Below are 16473 nucleotides of genomic sequence, written 5' to 3'. Positions count from 1 at the left end.
GAATATTCAAATAGTATTCATAGATAAGCTGGATCATAAACCCACAATTCATCAGTCTCAACAAACACACTGCAAAAAGAAGATTACATCGAATAGATCTCCACGAGAGAGGGGGAGAACATTGTATTGAGATCCAAAAAGAGAGAATAAGCCATCTAGCTACTAGCTATGGACCCGAAGGTCTGAAGTAAACTACTCACACTTCATCGGAGGGGCTATGGTGTTGATGTAGAAGCCCTCCGTGGTGGATGCCCCCTCTGGCGGAGCTCCGGAACAGGCCCCAAGATGGGATCTTGTGGATACAGAAGGTTGCGGCGGTGGAATTAGGTTTTTGGCTCCTGTTCTGATTGTTTGGGGGTACGTAGGTATATATAGGAGGAAGGAGTACGTCGGTGGAGCAACAGGGGGGCCACGAGGCAGGGGGCGCGCCCCCCACCCTCGTGACCGCCTCTTTTGTTCCGTGGAGCAGGGCCCAAGTCTCCTGGATCACGTTCGGTGAGAAAATCACGTTCCCGAAGGTTTCATTCCGTTTGGACTCCGTTTGATATTCCGTTTCTTCGAAACACTAAAATGGGCAAAAAACAGCAATTCTGGGCTGGGCCTCCGGTTAATAGGTTAGTCCCAAAAATAATATAAAAGTGGAAAATAAAGCCCAATATAGTCCAAAACAGTAGATAAAGTAGCATGGAGCAATCAAAAATTATAGATAGATTGGAGACGTATCAGGCATCCCCAAACTTAATTCCTGCTCGTCCTCGAGTAGGTAAATGATAAAAAAGAATTTTTGATGCGGAGTGATACTTTGGCATAATTTCAGTGTAAATCTTCTTAATCGTGGTATGAATATTTAGATCCGAAAGATTCAAGACAAAAGTTCATATTGACATAAAAATAATAATACTTCAAGCATACTAATCAAAGCAACCATGTCTTCACAAAATAGCATGGCAAAAGAAAGTTCATCCCTACAAAATCATATAGTTAGGCTATGCTTCATTTTCGTCACACAAAGATGTTCCCAACTTCTATACCCCAGATGACAAGCCAAGCAATTGTTTCATACTTAAATAATCTCAAACTTTTTCAACCTTCACGCAATACATGAGCGTGAGCCATGGATATAGCACTATGGGTGGAATAGAATATGATGATGGGGATTGCGTGGAGAAGACAAAAAAGGAGAAAGTCTCACATTGACGAGGATAATCAACGGGCTATGGAGATGCCCATCAATTGATGTCAACATGAGGAGTAGGGATTGCCATGCAACAGATGCACTAGAGCTATCTATGCTCAACAAAAGAAAACTAGTGGTGTGCATCCAACTCGCTTGCTCATGAAGACCTAGGGCATTTGAGGAAGCCCATCGTAGGAATATACAAGCCAAGTTCTATAACGAAAAATTCCCACTAGTATAAAAAGACAACTTATGAGACTCACTACATGAAGAACAAGGTGCTACTTTGAAGCACAATATATGAGACTCACTACACGAAGAACAAGGTGCTACTTTGGACACAAGTGTGGAAAAAGAGATAGTAGCTACGGACCCGAAGGTCTGAAGTAAACTACTCACACTTCATCGGAGGGGCTATGGTGTTGATGTAGAAGCCCTCCATGGTGGATGCCCCCTCCGGCGGAGCTCCAGAACAGGCCCCAAGATGGTATCTCGTGGATACAGAAGGTTGCGGCGGTGGAATTAGGTTTTTGGCTCCTGTTCTGATCGTTTGGGGGTACGTAGGTATATATAGGAGGAAGGAGTACGTCGGTGGAGCAACAGGTGGGCCACGAGGCAGGGGGGCGCGCCCTAGGGGGGGCGCCCCCCACCCTCATGACCGCCTCTTTTGTTCCTTGGAGCAGGGTCCAAGTCTCCTGGATCATGTTCGGTGAGAAAATCACGTTCCCGAAGGTTTCATTCCGTTTAGATTCCGTTTGATATTCCGTTTCTTCGAAACACTGAAATAGGCAAAAAAACAGCAATTCTGGGCTGGGCCTCCGGTTAATAGGTTTGTCCCAAAAATAATATAAAAGTGGAAAATAAAGCCCAATATAGTCCGAAACAGTAGATAAAGTAGCATGGAGCAATCAAAAATTATAGATACGTTGGAGACGTATCAACCCTGCGGTCCCACCTGGAAGTGGCTCAAGCCGACGCCCCGCCCCTGCTGACTGGATTAAGTGGAGGCGTAAACCCGTGAGTGCGTTTTCGCTTTCAGAAAGCGTCTCTTCCTTCTCCTTCAGCCACACTACGCTTCCCTTATATGAAAGTGTATTCTATGTCTGTTTCAGCAAGGAATGCGTTTTCCCTGAAGCGAAGGCATATTCTTTAAAGTATGCTTTCTGTTTTTTCTGTCCAGGCCCAGTTTGTTAAGATTTTTCTTACAGATAGGTCCCTGGCAGAAAAACAAGTGTATCTTTTCAATCGTAGCTCCAAATCAGTTGATTCCAAAGCCTACGTCATTGTTTCGTCAAGCCCGTTCTGATGGATCCATTTTCACCATGTTTTGGCATTCTGAAAATGACCATTTTGCCCCTGCCCTTATTCAGCCCCCTCCGAGAGAGTACATTTTCCGGCGATCCTTTCCACGAGTTTCTCGCACTTTCTCTTAGTGATTTCTTCCACCCCAGGCAAGCCACACCCTCCTTTTGTATCACTGTAATGTAGTGACATGGTTTAATCTATTTGAACTTGTTTAAAATATTGCTTTAGCTACATGACTTTGTGCATGGCATTTTTTGAGAGTATTATTTTGATCTTGTTGTTGCCATGCTATTGTTTGGATTACTAGGAGTTATGTTTGTAGTAGATGAGTATCATGTTGCCATTGGAGTATTAGTGGTTGATATTATGATTGTTTTCATGATGATAACTGTTATTATATTTTGGAGTATTACTTTGGATGTCATGCTGCCTTTGGATTATTAGTGGTTAGAATGATTATTTTCATGATGCTAGTTGATGTTCTGTTACTGTTGCTTGTAGTATTAATTTCGGAGATGATGTTTACGTGTGGATCTTAGCTGGATAACTTTGTTCTTGTTATTGGAGTAGTAGAGTTATTGTTTTCAGATTCATCATGATAGAAATGTTATGCTATCCTTGGAGTATTTTGATATGATGATATTATGCTCAGATTATTTGTTGGATATTGCTATGACTTGGATTATAGTTTGATAGTTGATATTGGAGTATCAGTTATCACAGTTATATTTTTGGGGATAAATTCCGTCATTAAGTTGGTCAGGTGCCACCGAACCGGGCTTTCTCCAGTGCAACCAAATTTGCCTTTATGGGAAGGCCCTAATGCGATGCTATTACCGTGTCTCTCGCCGATGCCTCCAACGAGGGAAGGTTATGGGCGCGCGCTACCCTGATCAGGTAGGTGGACATAAGCCTTGGGTGTCCGTAGTTGGATTTTGCGTGCTTTTGTCCCCGTTTGGGACCGTTTTTGTTTGCCACGACGGTGGCCGTTTTGCCACGACGGTGGCCGTTGGTGCCTTTGGTAGGCACGGGGCCACCCAGGACTGAACCCAAAGGGGATGTTGGTCGGAGTGGCCGGGAGAGTGTCATGGCAGTAGATCGGTTTTGTCGGAACGCCGTTGGTCCACCTGAATGGGAGTGCGAGGCCATGGGTTCCGTGGTGTGGGTATAGTGCGCTACCTCTGCAGAGTGTGTGTTTAAGCTATTGATAGCCGCTTCCATACTAGGTCACACCGTTCGATCAACACTCACATGACGGAATGACTTATAGTTGATTTATATGATGTATGTGAGCAGTAACAGTTTGGCAGGATGTTGATGATGATGTTGAGATGATCTTGAGGAGGATCATTCAGTTTGTGATGTGGTCACGAGGTGACCGTGTGGATATGTTGATCACGAGGTGATCATGTGGATGTTTTGATCACGAGGTGATCATATGGACCACGAGGTGGTCGAGATGGTATATTTGCTTGGCCGGTTAGCCAAGAATGAGATTGTTGCTGGGAATGTTGGTTTATCAGTATTGTAGTAGTTTCATATCATGCTTAGTAGTTGCTGTCGTATCATGGTAGATGTTAATTTAATTAACCTGCTTAATGCTATGTTGTTGTCTTGCCTTGATGCTTTTGGTTGTTGTGAGCTTGCAAGTACATTCAATGTACTGACCTGTCGTGTCATGCCAGATTGCAGGTGATGTCGTGATTGCTTGATTGCTTGTCGTGATTTCCGTTCGTGCGAGCTAGATCGTGTCCCAGCCAGAGTCCCTGCGGAGTGGAGTTCACCACCTTCAGTGTTGTTCCGCTGCTAGAAGATTTCCGCTGCTTGGAGTTGTTCCACTGCTGGCATAGAGCAAGTGTAGTATTGCAGGCGTAGTGTCGTCGTGCTGATGTGAACCTTTGTAACATCAGACCTTTGTATTTATTCTTGTAATAAGAGCTGATTTGTTCTATGTCAAGCAGTGCCGTATTCCAGAGACTTCTCCTCGATCTCTGGGCTGGAATACGGGGTGGTCCGGTTTCTCTGAGCTGGGGTGCCACATTTTTCATTATAGAACCTGGCTTGTATATTCCAACGATGGGCTTCCTCAAATTGCCCTAGGTCTTCGTGAGCAAGCAAGTTGGATGCACACCCACTTAGTTTCTTTTTGAGCTTTTGTAAACTTATAGCTCTAGTGCATCTATTGCATGGCAATCCCTACTCACTCACATTGATATTTATTGATGGGCATCTCGATAGCCCGTTGATACGCCTAGTTGATGTGACACTATCTCCTTCTTTTTGTCTTCTCCACAACCATCATATTCTATTCCACCTATAGTGCTATGTCCATGGCTCATGTTCATGTATTGCGTGAAAGTTGAAAAGGTTTGAGAACATCAAAAGTATGAAACAATTGCTTGGTTTGTCATCGGGGTTGAGCATGATTTGAATATTTTATGTGATGAAGATGGAGCATAGCCAGACTATATGATTTTGTAGGGATAACTTTCTTTGTCCATGTTATTCTGAGAAAACATAATTGCCTTATTAGTATGCTTGAAGTATTATTGTTTTTATGTCAAAATTAAACTTTTGTTTTGAATCTTATGGATTTGAATATTCTTGCCAGAATAGAGAAGATTACATTGGTAAATATGTTAGGTAGCATTCCACATCAAAAATTCTGTTTTTATTATTTACCTACTCGAGGACGAGCAGGAATTAAGCTTGGGGATGCTTGATACGTCTCCAACGTATCTATAATTTTTTATTGTTCCATGCTACTATATTATCCATCTTGGATGTTTTATATGCATTTATATGCTATTCTATATTATTTTCGGGACTAACCTATTAACCTAGAGGACATCGCCAGTTTCTATTTTTTTTCCTTGTTGAGTTTTGCAGAAAAGGAATATCAAACGGACCCCGCTGCCACGGGAGGGTAGGACAAAAGATGTCATGGAAGTTCTTTTCCATAAGCATGTATGGTTATATACAGAATACATGCCTGCATTATATTGATGAATTGGAGCTAGTTCGGTGTTACTGATGACCCGCAAGTATAGGGGATCTATCATAGTCCTTTCGATAAGTAAGAGTGTCGAACCCAACAAGGAGCAGAAAGAAATGATAGGCAGTTTTCAGTAAGGTATTCTCTGCAAGCACTGAAATTATCGGTAACAGATAGTTTTGTGATAAGGTAATTTGTAACGAGTAACAAGTAATAAAAGTAAACAAGGTGTAGCAAGGTGTCCCAATCCTTTTTGTAGCAAAGGACAAGCCTGGACAAACTCTTATATAAAGGAAAGCGCTCCCGAGGACAGATGGGAATTATCGTCAAGCTAGTTTTCATCACGCTCATATGATTCATGTTCCTTACTTTGATAATTTGATATGTGGGTGGACCGGTGCTTGGGTACTGCCCTTCCTTGGACAAGCATCCCACTTATGATTAACCCCTCTCGCAAGCATCCTCAACTACGAAAGAAGAATTAAGGTAAACCTAACCACAACATGAAACATGTGGATCCAAATCAGCCCCTTACGAAGCAACGCATAAACTAGGGTTTAAGCTTCTGTCACTCTAGCAACCCATCATCTACTTATTACTTCCCAATGCCTTCCCCTAGGCCCAAACAATGGTGAAGTGTCATGTAGTCTACGTTCACATAACACCATTAGAGAAAAGACAACATACATCTCATCAAAATATCGAATGAATCCAAATTCACATGACTACTTATAACAAGACTTCTCCCATGTCCCCAGGAACAAACATAACTACTCACAAATCATATTCATGTTCATAATCAGAGGGGTATTCATATGCATAAAGGATCTGAACATATGAACTTTCACCGAAGAAACCAACTAGCATCAACTACAAGGAGTAATCAACACTACTAGCAACCCGCAGGTACCAATCTGAGGTTTTGAGACAAAGATTGGATACAAGAGATGAACTAGGGTTTGAGAGGAGATGGTGCTTGTGAATATGTTGATGGAGATTGACCCCCTCCCGATGAGAGGATCGATGGTGATGACGAAGGTGACGATTTCCCCCTCCCGGAGGGATGTTTCCCCGGCAGAACAGCTCCACCGAAGACCTAGATTGATTCCGCCAAGGTTCCACCTCGAGACGGAGGCGCTTCGTCCTGAAAGCTTCCTTCTTATTTTTTCCAGGGCAAAAGACTCATATAGCAAAAGATGGGCACCGGAGGCCTGCCAGGGGGCCCACGAGGCAGGGGGCGCACCCCCACCCTCGTGGACGGTGGGTGGTCCCTCTTTGGTGCTTTCTTCGCCCAATATTTTTTATATATTCCAAAACTGACTTTCGTGGAGTTTCAGGACTTTTGGAGTTGTGCGGAATAGGTCTCTAATATTTGCTCCTTTTCCAGCCCAGAATTCCAGCTGCCGACATTCTCCCTCTTCATGTAAACCTTGTAAAATAAGAGAGAAAAGGCATAAGTATTGTGACATAATGTGTAGTAACAACCCATAATGCAATAAATATTGATATAAAAGCATGATGCAAAATGGACGTACCAGTCACCCTAGGTTATAACTGTTGCATGATGAATGCCATCCGACATAATTATCCATCACTGATCCATTGCCTACGAGCTTTTCGCATATTGATCTTTGCTAAGTTACTTTGTCGTTGCCACTGTTACAATTGCTACAAAACTGTTACTGTTACTTTTGCCACTGTTACCGTTACTTCCATACTACTTTACTACTAAAAAACTTTGCTGTAGATATTAAGTCTTTCATGTGTGGTTAAATTGACAGCTCAGCTGCCAATACTTGGGAATATTCTTTGGCTCCCCTTGTGTCGAATCAATAAATTTGGGTTGAATACTCTACCCTTGAAAACTGTTGCACTCCACTTACTTGCGGATTATCACGTTGCTCCGTCGCCCAGATCCAGCGTCCACGCACGCGGATCTGACGTCGGCGCCTGCACCAGCTTCGCTGCCCAGGAGCTCTTCACCGGCACATAAAAAACCACTCTTTTGACCTCGAGGTGGGAAAAGAAGGAGAGGAAGCACGCGGTGGGAAAGGAAGGAGAGGAAGCACGCGCTGGGCTGCAGGAGGAAGAACATGGTGGGCTGTCGGAGGAAGAACTCGATGGGCTGTGGTGGGCAGTGATGATATGAAGAGGCAACGAGGGAGGGGAATGAGAGGGTGTGGGTGAGAGTGGGAAGCAAGTGGATGGGAGTGGGCAGGTGGGAGGGCATTTTGCAGAGAACTCGAGAAGTTTCATAACATAGCCAGATTTACACTATGATCGCTAAAACGTCATATATTTCGGTACAGAGGGAGTACAAACAGTACTCAAGATGCCATCCCTATTAACAAGTTGTCAGTCATACTTATAGCAAGTAATGACTTAAAATGTGTAACCAAACAACGAGTTATTATAACTATAGTATATACTTTCACTCTGATTAGAAAAGACGGCAATTTAGTGAACTATTATCCTTGAGACACCTTTGGCAACATAATCAAATTCTCCGTCTCTTAATTCAAATGACTCATATAATTCAAATTCAACTTTCCAAATACTAAAAATTAAACAGTCCCAATGATCTTGAGCCAACACATTTTCTATCTGAAACATAATATATGGTAAATTTCACATGGACATCAGTTGCAACAGAAAAAATGGATGTTAATTGCACCTACTATATTAAGTCGATATTGTACTCCTCGTACATATAAATTAAAGAACATTGAGCACAATAGTTCCTCTTATGCATTGTATCAAACACATGAGATGTAAACTGTTAAGGGAATGAATGCCTGGAATGTTTTATGTAACAACGGATATGAAAACAAAGCCGAGATGAGAGTTTGCTTCAGGAAATAATGAAACCTGCTGCAAGCATGGTGCACATCGTTGCCCGTTGTCCGACTCGGAGCTAGGTAATCGACTACTAGGAACCTAGCCGACCTCGCAGTAGCAAAGTTTGACTGGTCCGTGTCGCTGGAGTAGTGGCTCTCCTCATACCCGTCAGCCCGTGAGGCGCTAGGATTCAGGTCGTGCACGGGCGGCGTTGGTCGGGCTTAGCGTCGGCGCGACGGTGGGCACCCGCGAAAAGTTCGAGGGTGTCACCCGGGTGCGCGCGGCTGGGCATGCAGTGGTAGGACAACGACCTCCGGTGGCAAGAGCATCACCGACCGCGCCCCCAGCAGGCCCTCCGGGTGACTTTTTTCGCGTCGGCGCCGAAAAAACTTCTAGTCGCGCCCCCAAGACGCCGAAATCAGCTGGCTCGGCCCGTTTTTGGGCCCGACGATCGCAGGCTGAACCCGACGCACTGGGGGCGCTCAGGGGGTCCGGCGCAAGGAAAAAGCATGCCTGGCCCGCACCGTCAGGCGAAAAGTCAAGCTTATCGTCCATATTCGCCTCCCCCCGCGCGAGCTTGTCCGCCACCCGGCTGCGACTCGGCTATCCCGGCGCCGCCCACCGCCCACCACCGCTAGATAGGCCATTCCCCGCCGGAAAAAGAGCAGAGGTTTCACCGAGACAGCCTCTCCACCACTGTCTGGGCCATTTTTTCGGCGTTCCGGCCGCGCAGGGGTGGTGTACCGGCGGGTGCGTGCCCACCGCGCCCGCAAGGTGTTCGGCGATTTGCCTGCCTCGGCAATGGACTAGGACGACGAGGAGGCGCTCACCGCGCTGCTTGAGGAGGAATCCGATGCCGACGTTCAGGAAGAGGAACATCTCATGGTCCTCGCCACCCTCGCTGGCCTGCTAGCGAGCAATGAAAAGCCGCGACGAGGTGGCTCGACGCCCGGGCGGATGAAAGCAAAGAACCGGCATTGTCTCGAAGGCTACTGCATGCCCTACTCCGACTACTTCACCGACGCTCCACTGCATGACGACAAAGTATTTCGGTGCCGTTATCGGATGAGCCGAAAGCTTTTCCTCAGGATTGTGAATTCCATCCGGGAGTTCGACAGCTACTTCAAGTGCAAGAAGGATTGCACTGGCAAACTTGGATTCACCTCGATCCAGAAGTGCACGACAACGATGAGGATGCTTGCATACGGAGCTCCCGGTGATTCACTCAATGACTATGGACACATGGCCGAGTTCACGACCATTGAGTGTTTCTACAAGTTCTACAAGGCAGTGGTGACGGTGTTTGGACTGCAATACTTGTGAACACCCAATGCGGAAGACACTGCTCGGATCCTAGCACAGAATATAGCAAGAGGATTTCTTGGGATGCTTTGAAGCATCGACTGCATGCATTGGAAATGGAAGAAGTGCCCATTTGCTTGGTAGGGGATGTACAAAGGCGCCAAAGGCGGTTGCAGTGTGGTACTTGAGGCGGTGGGCACACAGGACCTCTGGATTTGGCACTCCTTCTTTGGTATGCCAGGAACTCACAATGACATCAACGTGCTGCAGTGCTCCCCTATCTTTGCCAAGCTTGTTGAAGGTCATTCTCCTCCGGTGAACTTCGAGGTCAATGGGCGGCACTACAACAAGGGGTACTACCTAGCTGATGGCATCTATCCGAGATGATCTACATTTGTGAAGACTATCTCAAACGCTGTGCCAGGAGGCAAGAAGTCCCACTTTGCCAAGGTTGAGGAGGCTTGCAGGAAGGATATCGAGCGGGCATTTGGTGTGCTCCAATCTCGATTTGCTGTTGTCCGGTACCCTGCTCAGACCTGGTCGAAAGATCAAATGTGGGAGATCATGACTTGCTGTGTCATCTTGCACAACATGATCATCGAGAGCGAGCAGGAAGAACCAGTGTTTGACACTGAACCATACTACAGGTAGGGTCCTCTAGCCGAAGTTGATCACCAGCTACCGGCAACCTGGACTGCCTACCTCAATATGCATCGGGAGATCCGAGACCCACAGGTGTATCATCAACTACATCAGGATCTGGTGGAGCACCTATGGAGGATCAATGGCGACGCCTAGCTCGACGTGTGATGAAATATGAGTTTTTATTTGTTGAACTACATAATTTGTATTGAACTATTTGTTGTTGCATATTTTGTTGAACTATTTGATTTTCTGTGATAAAAAATTATTTATGTTGAGAATCCAACGCTGAACCACTCCGAATATGGGCCGATTCTCGCCGATATTGGGCCATTTTTCGCCGAAAGTGGGCTGAAAAGCGGCCATGATTGGGCCGATATCGGCGCTTGGGGGCGATCTGGGGGCGACGGCTGGATGCCCAACCGCCCCCGAGCCGATTCTCACCGTCGGCTTGCCCCCAGGCGGCAATTTGTATGCCTCCTGGGGAGGGGGCAACTGCTGGAGATGCTCTAACCCAAGAGGTGGGTGTCGGCCACGGTGGCTGCACGTCATTCTCGCTGAGGAGCACGTTGAGACGCCATCACAGGGAGAAGACGGCGTAGGGAGGGGTGGAGGGTGAAGTAGGCTCGACCGTGGGTGCTCAGGCAGCAGCGCCCCCGTTGGTGTCGGGCTCGCGAGATGTGTAATTCACGTCTGGCAGGTGGGAAGTGAAATTGAAACTTGTGGAGTCGAAGGAAATTGCTAACGCATATCACTATCAATCTATCATGACCGTCTGTCTAGAATCATATGTCAATTTGCATGGGCGAACGAGAGGGCTCCGTTTTGGTTTCCCCCTAGGGCATTCGACCCAGGAGCAGCCCACACGCGAGAGCAGACGCATCATACGATCGAGAATGACCAGGCAACGAAATCTGATGGCCAGTATCGTGAATGTCCAAGAGAGCTCCTAGAGCGCTCAGTTTTACTGTCCGTAATAATACTCATTTATTTGGTTATCCTTATCGTCTCTTGCTCCCCAACCAAACAAGTGACATCCTCAGAAAATTAGTTATCCGTGTACCTGTGGTGGGCGTCAGGATCCTCTGCAGTACTGTACGGTGCTGTAGTGTCACTGCCATGTGGACCCGGCCCCACATGTCATCCGCACTACAGCACCGTGTATTACAGCAGAGGATCTCAACCCCTGTGGTGGATAACCACACAACCAAACGCAACCTACCCCGCCCCTTCCCCTGAAATGACCAAACGCTCCCTTAGTTGATTTTCCCAGAATGCTTTATTGAATATATAAAGCTCTATAATGTTTTCCTGAAAAGAAAAGGAGAAAGTGGTCCTGGTACAGGGAGAGGGGAGGGGGAGAGGGGACAGGGGAGAGGGGGGAGAGGGGAACGACGAGTGGGTCCCGCATATACCAGGCGCCGCTCCCCCCAAATCGAGGGCAATCCTCGCGTTTGTTCCCCAAAATCCCTAGCGAATCTCTCTGCTTCGTCCTGCATCCAGCGCAATGGAACGGAAGGAGGTCATGGACCTCGGCAGCGGCGAGCCCAAGGAGATCATGGACCTCATCAGCGGCAAGCCGATGGAGACCATAGGCCTCGGCAGCGGCGAGCTCGAGGACTATCCCTTCGTGAGGCGGCTCCGCAACCGGCGGCTCCTCGTCTACCTCTGGCTCCAGGGCTTCGACGCTGCTTACGATAGGTACGCCCGCCTGCGAGCCCGTCGTTTCACTCGCTCATCTCCATGCTGCTAATGGGTCCCTGCCGTGTACGCAATGCGGCGTCGTGCACGAGTCCGGTGTGCAGATGAGCAGGCTGCATTTGCGGCAGCTGGTGGTCTGGGGCCGGTGGAGCGAAGCCCTCGACTACATAAGTCGCTTCCTGCCGCCGGTGCTCAACGACTGGAGCCTCGATGCCCGTTCCCTCCTCTTCTTCCTCCACACGCTCTGGGCTCTGGCCAACGTCGCCGCGTGCTCGACGGGCGGCCTTGTGAACGACTCTGTGCACAGCGACCTCAGCTTCCTGGGGACACTTTCCAGTACCAACGCCAAGCTCTCCTCCATCCTACGATACACACTCCACTCGCCGCAGTTCAGGTACTAATAAAATAGTTCGAACTTCGAAATACTGTTCTACTTGTTGCTCTTAAGCCTTAGATTAGATGAATCGTCTCTTGTAGGGAGTCTCTGGACTGGATGCTGGTGAGGAAGAAGGCATCGTTGATTGTCGATGACTGGGCTCTTGAGACTCCGGAATTGAGGCGCAAGATGCAATTGCCCGGTGGTCCAGGTCTCCCGCGGGACTTGCTTCCCATCGGGTGGGTTCCTGTATTCATTCATCCAATCTTTTACTGTTTGGCCCACGTTTTAGTACCAACTACATGTTAATCTGATCATCCCACACATGATCTTGTTTAATATGCTAGCCCCCTTTGCCCAAGGCGTCACCGGAGGGAACAATCCCGGCGGGCAAAAGCATCTACGATTGCCAAGTCTTATCTCAACAGGAAGAGGAGGTACTTGCAACTTGATTTTGCCAAGTCCTCAATTCCGCAGTGCTGTCTCTTTTTCACTTGTCATTCACACATATTCCTTGCTTCATGCAGTCTGCCGCCTACAAGCCCACATCCTGGTATGAAATCTTCGCATGACAGCAACATCCCTCTCTTAACCTCCGGATATGTGCGGCAGTTAATGTTTGCTATGTTTTGAACAGCAGGATTGCCCAAAGATGCACTCAGACGGGTGGCAGATCTTATTGGTAAAGCGAGTCTCTGACCATCTAATTCCAGTTTGTAATGAACATATCTGATAATATATAGTCCTCTGATGTTGCTTTGTTTGCGGAAAACTCTTTTCTATCTGAGTTTCTGTTGCTAATATATGTGAGTCTCTGACCATTTAGAGGGATGTTTAAGAGCTGGTAAACTTCTGGAGCTCCATCAAGGGTGCCCGCTTCAATCAAATGCAAAGGGAGGTAATTTAACTACTTCACAGTTGTCTTACCTTGGATAACGCTGTACAAAGTTGAGCTAACTCATCTGACGTTGATGCCTTGTATCTTCCTTGTTAATTTTCTACTTCAGCTTTGTTTGTAACCATTTCTCTGCTCTGCACAGATTTTATCATTGTTGCTTTTGTATTGCTTGGCTAGGTTTATGCTTGGGAATATTTCATTGAAGTGTCTCATACATCATGTAGTCTCACGCTAGTTGTGCTCATCCCTTGCTGTTTTGTTCCTAAGCTCCTTGTTTGCCAAGCACCTCCTTATTTCTGTATTCTCTGTTATTCTTCTGTTGGTTGCTCACATGTTATATATGTTATATGCACATGGGCATGTTAATTCATAACAGCTGGACGTTGTTTTTTGCACGTTAACAATGTCTGGCGACCTGCAATCTAGAGAAGTCCAAATGTGCTAGTGAGGGACCATTTACACAATTGAGGGCCTCTTTGATTCGTAGGATTTTGAAAACGTAGGAATAGGAAAAGTGTAGGGTTGGAGTGGCATGCCCATTTGAATCCTATAGAATTAGCAATGATTGTTTGATGCCACGGGAAAAACAAAGGAATTGTAAAAAGAGGTTGGAGTGGATGTTAAATTTCCTATGAAGGGCTCCTTTGATTCAAAGGAATTCTATAGGATTGAAATCCTTAAGAATTTTTTTTATGTTGGTCCTTTGATTCATAGGATTGGATCCCATAGGAATTTTTCCTATGGAATCTTTTGTACTACATTTCATAGGAAATCTAACATCCACTCCAACCTCTTTTTACAATTCCTTTGCTTTTCCTGTGCCATCAAACACTCCATGCTAATCCTGTAGGATTCATGTGTGCATGCCACTCCAACCCTATACTTTTCCTATTCCTACGTTTTGAAAATCCTGCGAATCAAAGAGGGCCCAATGTAGTACAAAAGATTCCATAGGAAAAATTCCTATGGGATACAATCCTATGAATCAAATGACCAATATAGGAAAAAATCCTAAGGACTTCAATCCTCCAGAAATCCTATAAAATTCCTTTGAATCAAAGAAGCCCTGATAATGTGCTAGATACATGATTCGCCTTACAAGATCTAGGCTAGAAAACTCCCCCTAAGTTCTCTGATACAGTGCCAAATTTTGTATCCATGTCCGTTTGTTGCATTTTTAAGTGCCCACGTGATGCCACTTCTAACGAACTGGTTGCAGGTGCTTCTGATACTCCACTTCTGCAGACCATGTTTGGTACCGTAACAAATCCTGCTAAAAACACTGGGACCTCATCAGTGACAAATGCAGGTAAATTAGTTGGAACTTGGAACACAGTGCTTAACTACATGTCCTTTCTAACTGCAACATTTGTTTCAGGTGCTGCCGTCTCACGGCCTATTAAAATCCCTTGGATCACATCTCCCACAAATGCAGGTAAATTAACTGCATACTCAACTGTTCTCATACCATGAGTAACTCCTGCACATATTGATACCTGAAATTCTTAGTTGTCACTTGTCAGAGAAACTCCATCACTGATAATAATATTCTACCTGCCGGTGTTTTATAACCACCTTGTTGATATTCTGCTGTCTGCGTACCTCTTGGTTCCTGTGGTAAACTATTATCTGAAACTGTGGAGTTTGCTGACTTGCATCTGTCAGCTGTTTGCTTTCTTCTACTTTTGTATGCTCATAATAGTTGCAAGATTGCACTTGCATCTGGGAGCTGATAAGCATCTGTACCACAAACCGAATGCTGCATGTGCATGCTCATTTTATGGTATAGACCTTGCTATGTTCCACCATCTCATAAAGATTGAAGTTGAGTTTAGCCTCTTGATTTCTGGTCTAAAAGCCCTTCCAGCAGATTCTGAAATGTTTGACTGTTAAGATAACATATTGTGTAAAGACTTAATCGAGGAGTGTTGATAATGCTTATTCTGGTTATCCTAAATGGTATTGATGCTTGGGCAGGCCCAATCAAGCATTCTAGAAAAGATGGGTGCTATAGCAACAGTGCTGGTCAGGGTTCTGTTGGAAGAAAAAAAAGAGAAGATTTGATGACTGAGGAAGATGATCCTGATAGAAAAAGGCAACGGACTGAACTGGTAATGCTTGGTATACATTGTTTTAGTTTTATTAAGTCTCCTTTGGTTCATAGGATGCGAATATCATAGGAATAGGAAAGTCATAGAAAATGCGATGACATGTATCTCAATTCCTACAAGGAGAAGATATGTCATTTGTTTCATAGGACTGGAGTTTTTCCATCAGTTCTGAGTTAATGTTTTTTTCCTTTAAAATGTGAAGGATAGGTATCAATTCTACATAGGAATAGGAATCCATTCCTACAACCAAAGGGCTCAAAAGAATTTTTTCCTAAAGAATTCGTGTAAACCAACTTTTACATAGTTTCTTGCCAGAATATCCATCTTAGATTTGCGCTTTCACCAGTTCATTTTACTGGATAATTTACTGGTCCTTGATGTTTTGCCAGGTGCTTCACCACTCATCAGTAGGTTTTACCTTTCCCCATCCATGAAAAATATCAGCACCTTTCTAGCTTTGTACTGCATCTTTTTAGGGCAAAAAACAGCTAGCTATTTGGACACAGTTAACTTGATGGAGTACTTGTTGGAGTGCAGGAGTTGCTGACTGAAGTGGAAGCTGGATCTTGCGGCCAGTTGCTGACTGAAGTGGAAGCTGGATCTTGCGGCGCCAACTTGATGGCCAACTGAGCGGGCATTACTTGGTGCTCCTTCGAGTCGATCTGCTTCAGGTTGTGTTGGAGCATCGAGCTATGTTATGTTATAAACTTGAGATTTCCAGGTCTCCTAGCTAGAATAACTTCTACTAGTGTTATGTTATCACCATGGAGAGCGACACTACAACTCTGTTTCTAAGTGTGTGTTGTGTTAAGTTGCAAGGGGATCGTGAATCAGAACCAAATCAGTTCTATTATATATCATCGACCATGTCAGTTTTTGTTTTGTTTTTTATTTGTTTCCAGTGATGCTTGTTGTTTGTTGAGGTCTTCTGAAGAACAATAACAAAATTTTACATTTGATGCAGAAGTTCTGCTATGCATTCATTTACACTTACTGCTGGAGAATCTCCACAGATTTTATAGGCCATGTTGTGCTTCCCATGTGCTTTAAATTCTTTTTTGAGGAACACTCTGTTTTAATATGGGTGTGGACGATGGATTATAGAAGTTGTGTACACATTGTGAAACT

At 45.4% G+C, this 16473-nt stretch overlaps 1 protein-coding gene across 4 annotated transcripts; it reads left to right on the top strand.

Annotated features, from left to right (window-relative positions):
• Nucleotides 1-11636: 11636 nt before the first annotated feature.
• Nucleotides 11637-16236, top strand: LOC123046636 (uncharacterized). Of its 4 annotated transcripts, none has more exons than XM_044470034.1 (11): nucleotides 11637-11960; nucleotides 12040-12354; nucleotides 12438-12575; nucleotides 12684-12773; nucleotides 12864-12889; nucleotides 12974-13018; nucleotides 13163-13234; nucleotides 14454-14543; nucleotides 14613-14669; nucleotides 15212-15346; nucleotides 15920-16236. In XM_044470034.1, the coding sequence occupies exons 1-11, from the start codon at nucleotides 11767-11769 to the stop codon at nucleotides 15973-15975; spliced, it is 1218 nt and encodes a 405-aa protein (XP_044325969.1). In that variant the 5' UTR covers nucleotides 11637-11766; the 3' UTR covers nucleotides 15976-16236. The 4 variants fall into 4 exon arrangements, with proteins under 4 accessions (XP_044325969.1, XP_044325968.1, XP_044325967.1 ...); XM_044470033.1 differs by having other exon boundaries at nucleotides 11638-11960; nucleotides 12977-13018; nucleotides 15212-15345; nucleotides 15883-16236; XM_044470032.1 differs by having other exon boundaries at nucleotides 11639-11960; nucleotides 15212-15345; nucleotides 15883-16236.
• Nucleotides 16237-16473: the final 237 nt, after the last annotated feature.

This window comes from Triticum aestivum, chromosome 2B (genome assembly GCF_018294505.1).
Source record: "Triticum aestivum cultivar Chinese Spring chromosome 2B, IWGSC CS RefSeq v2.1, whole genome shotgun sequence".
In the NCBI taxonomy this organism is placed as follows: Eukaryota; Viridiplantae; Streptophyta; class Magnoliopsida; order Poales; family Poaceae; genus Triticum; species Triticum aestivum.
The sequence above is the reverse complement of the archived record's forward strand: the minus strand, read 5'-3'. Positions and strand labels throughout refer to the sequence as shown.

Excerpts from the sequence above, each read along its gene's own strand:
- LOC123046636 (XM_044470032.1), top strand. The coding sequence starts at position 11,767 with ATGGAACGGAAGGAGGTCATGGACCTCGGCAGCGGCGAGCCCAAGGAG. Across the intron at positions 12,774-12,863 it reads TATCTCAACAGGAAGAGGAG|TCTGCCGCCTACAAGCCCAC; the intron begins GTACTTGCAACT and ends TGCTTCATGCAG. Across the intron at positions 14,544-14,612 it reads CTCATCAGTGACAAATGCAG|GTGCTGCCGTCTCACGGCCT; the intron begins GTAAATTAGTTG and ends CATTTGTTTCAG.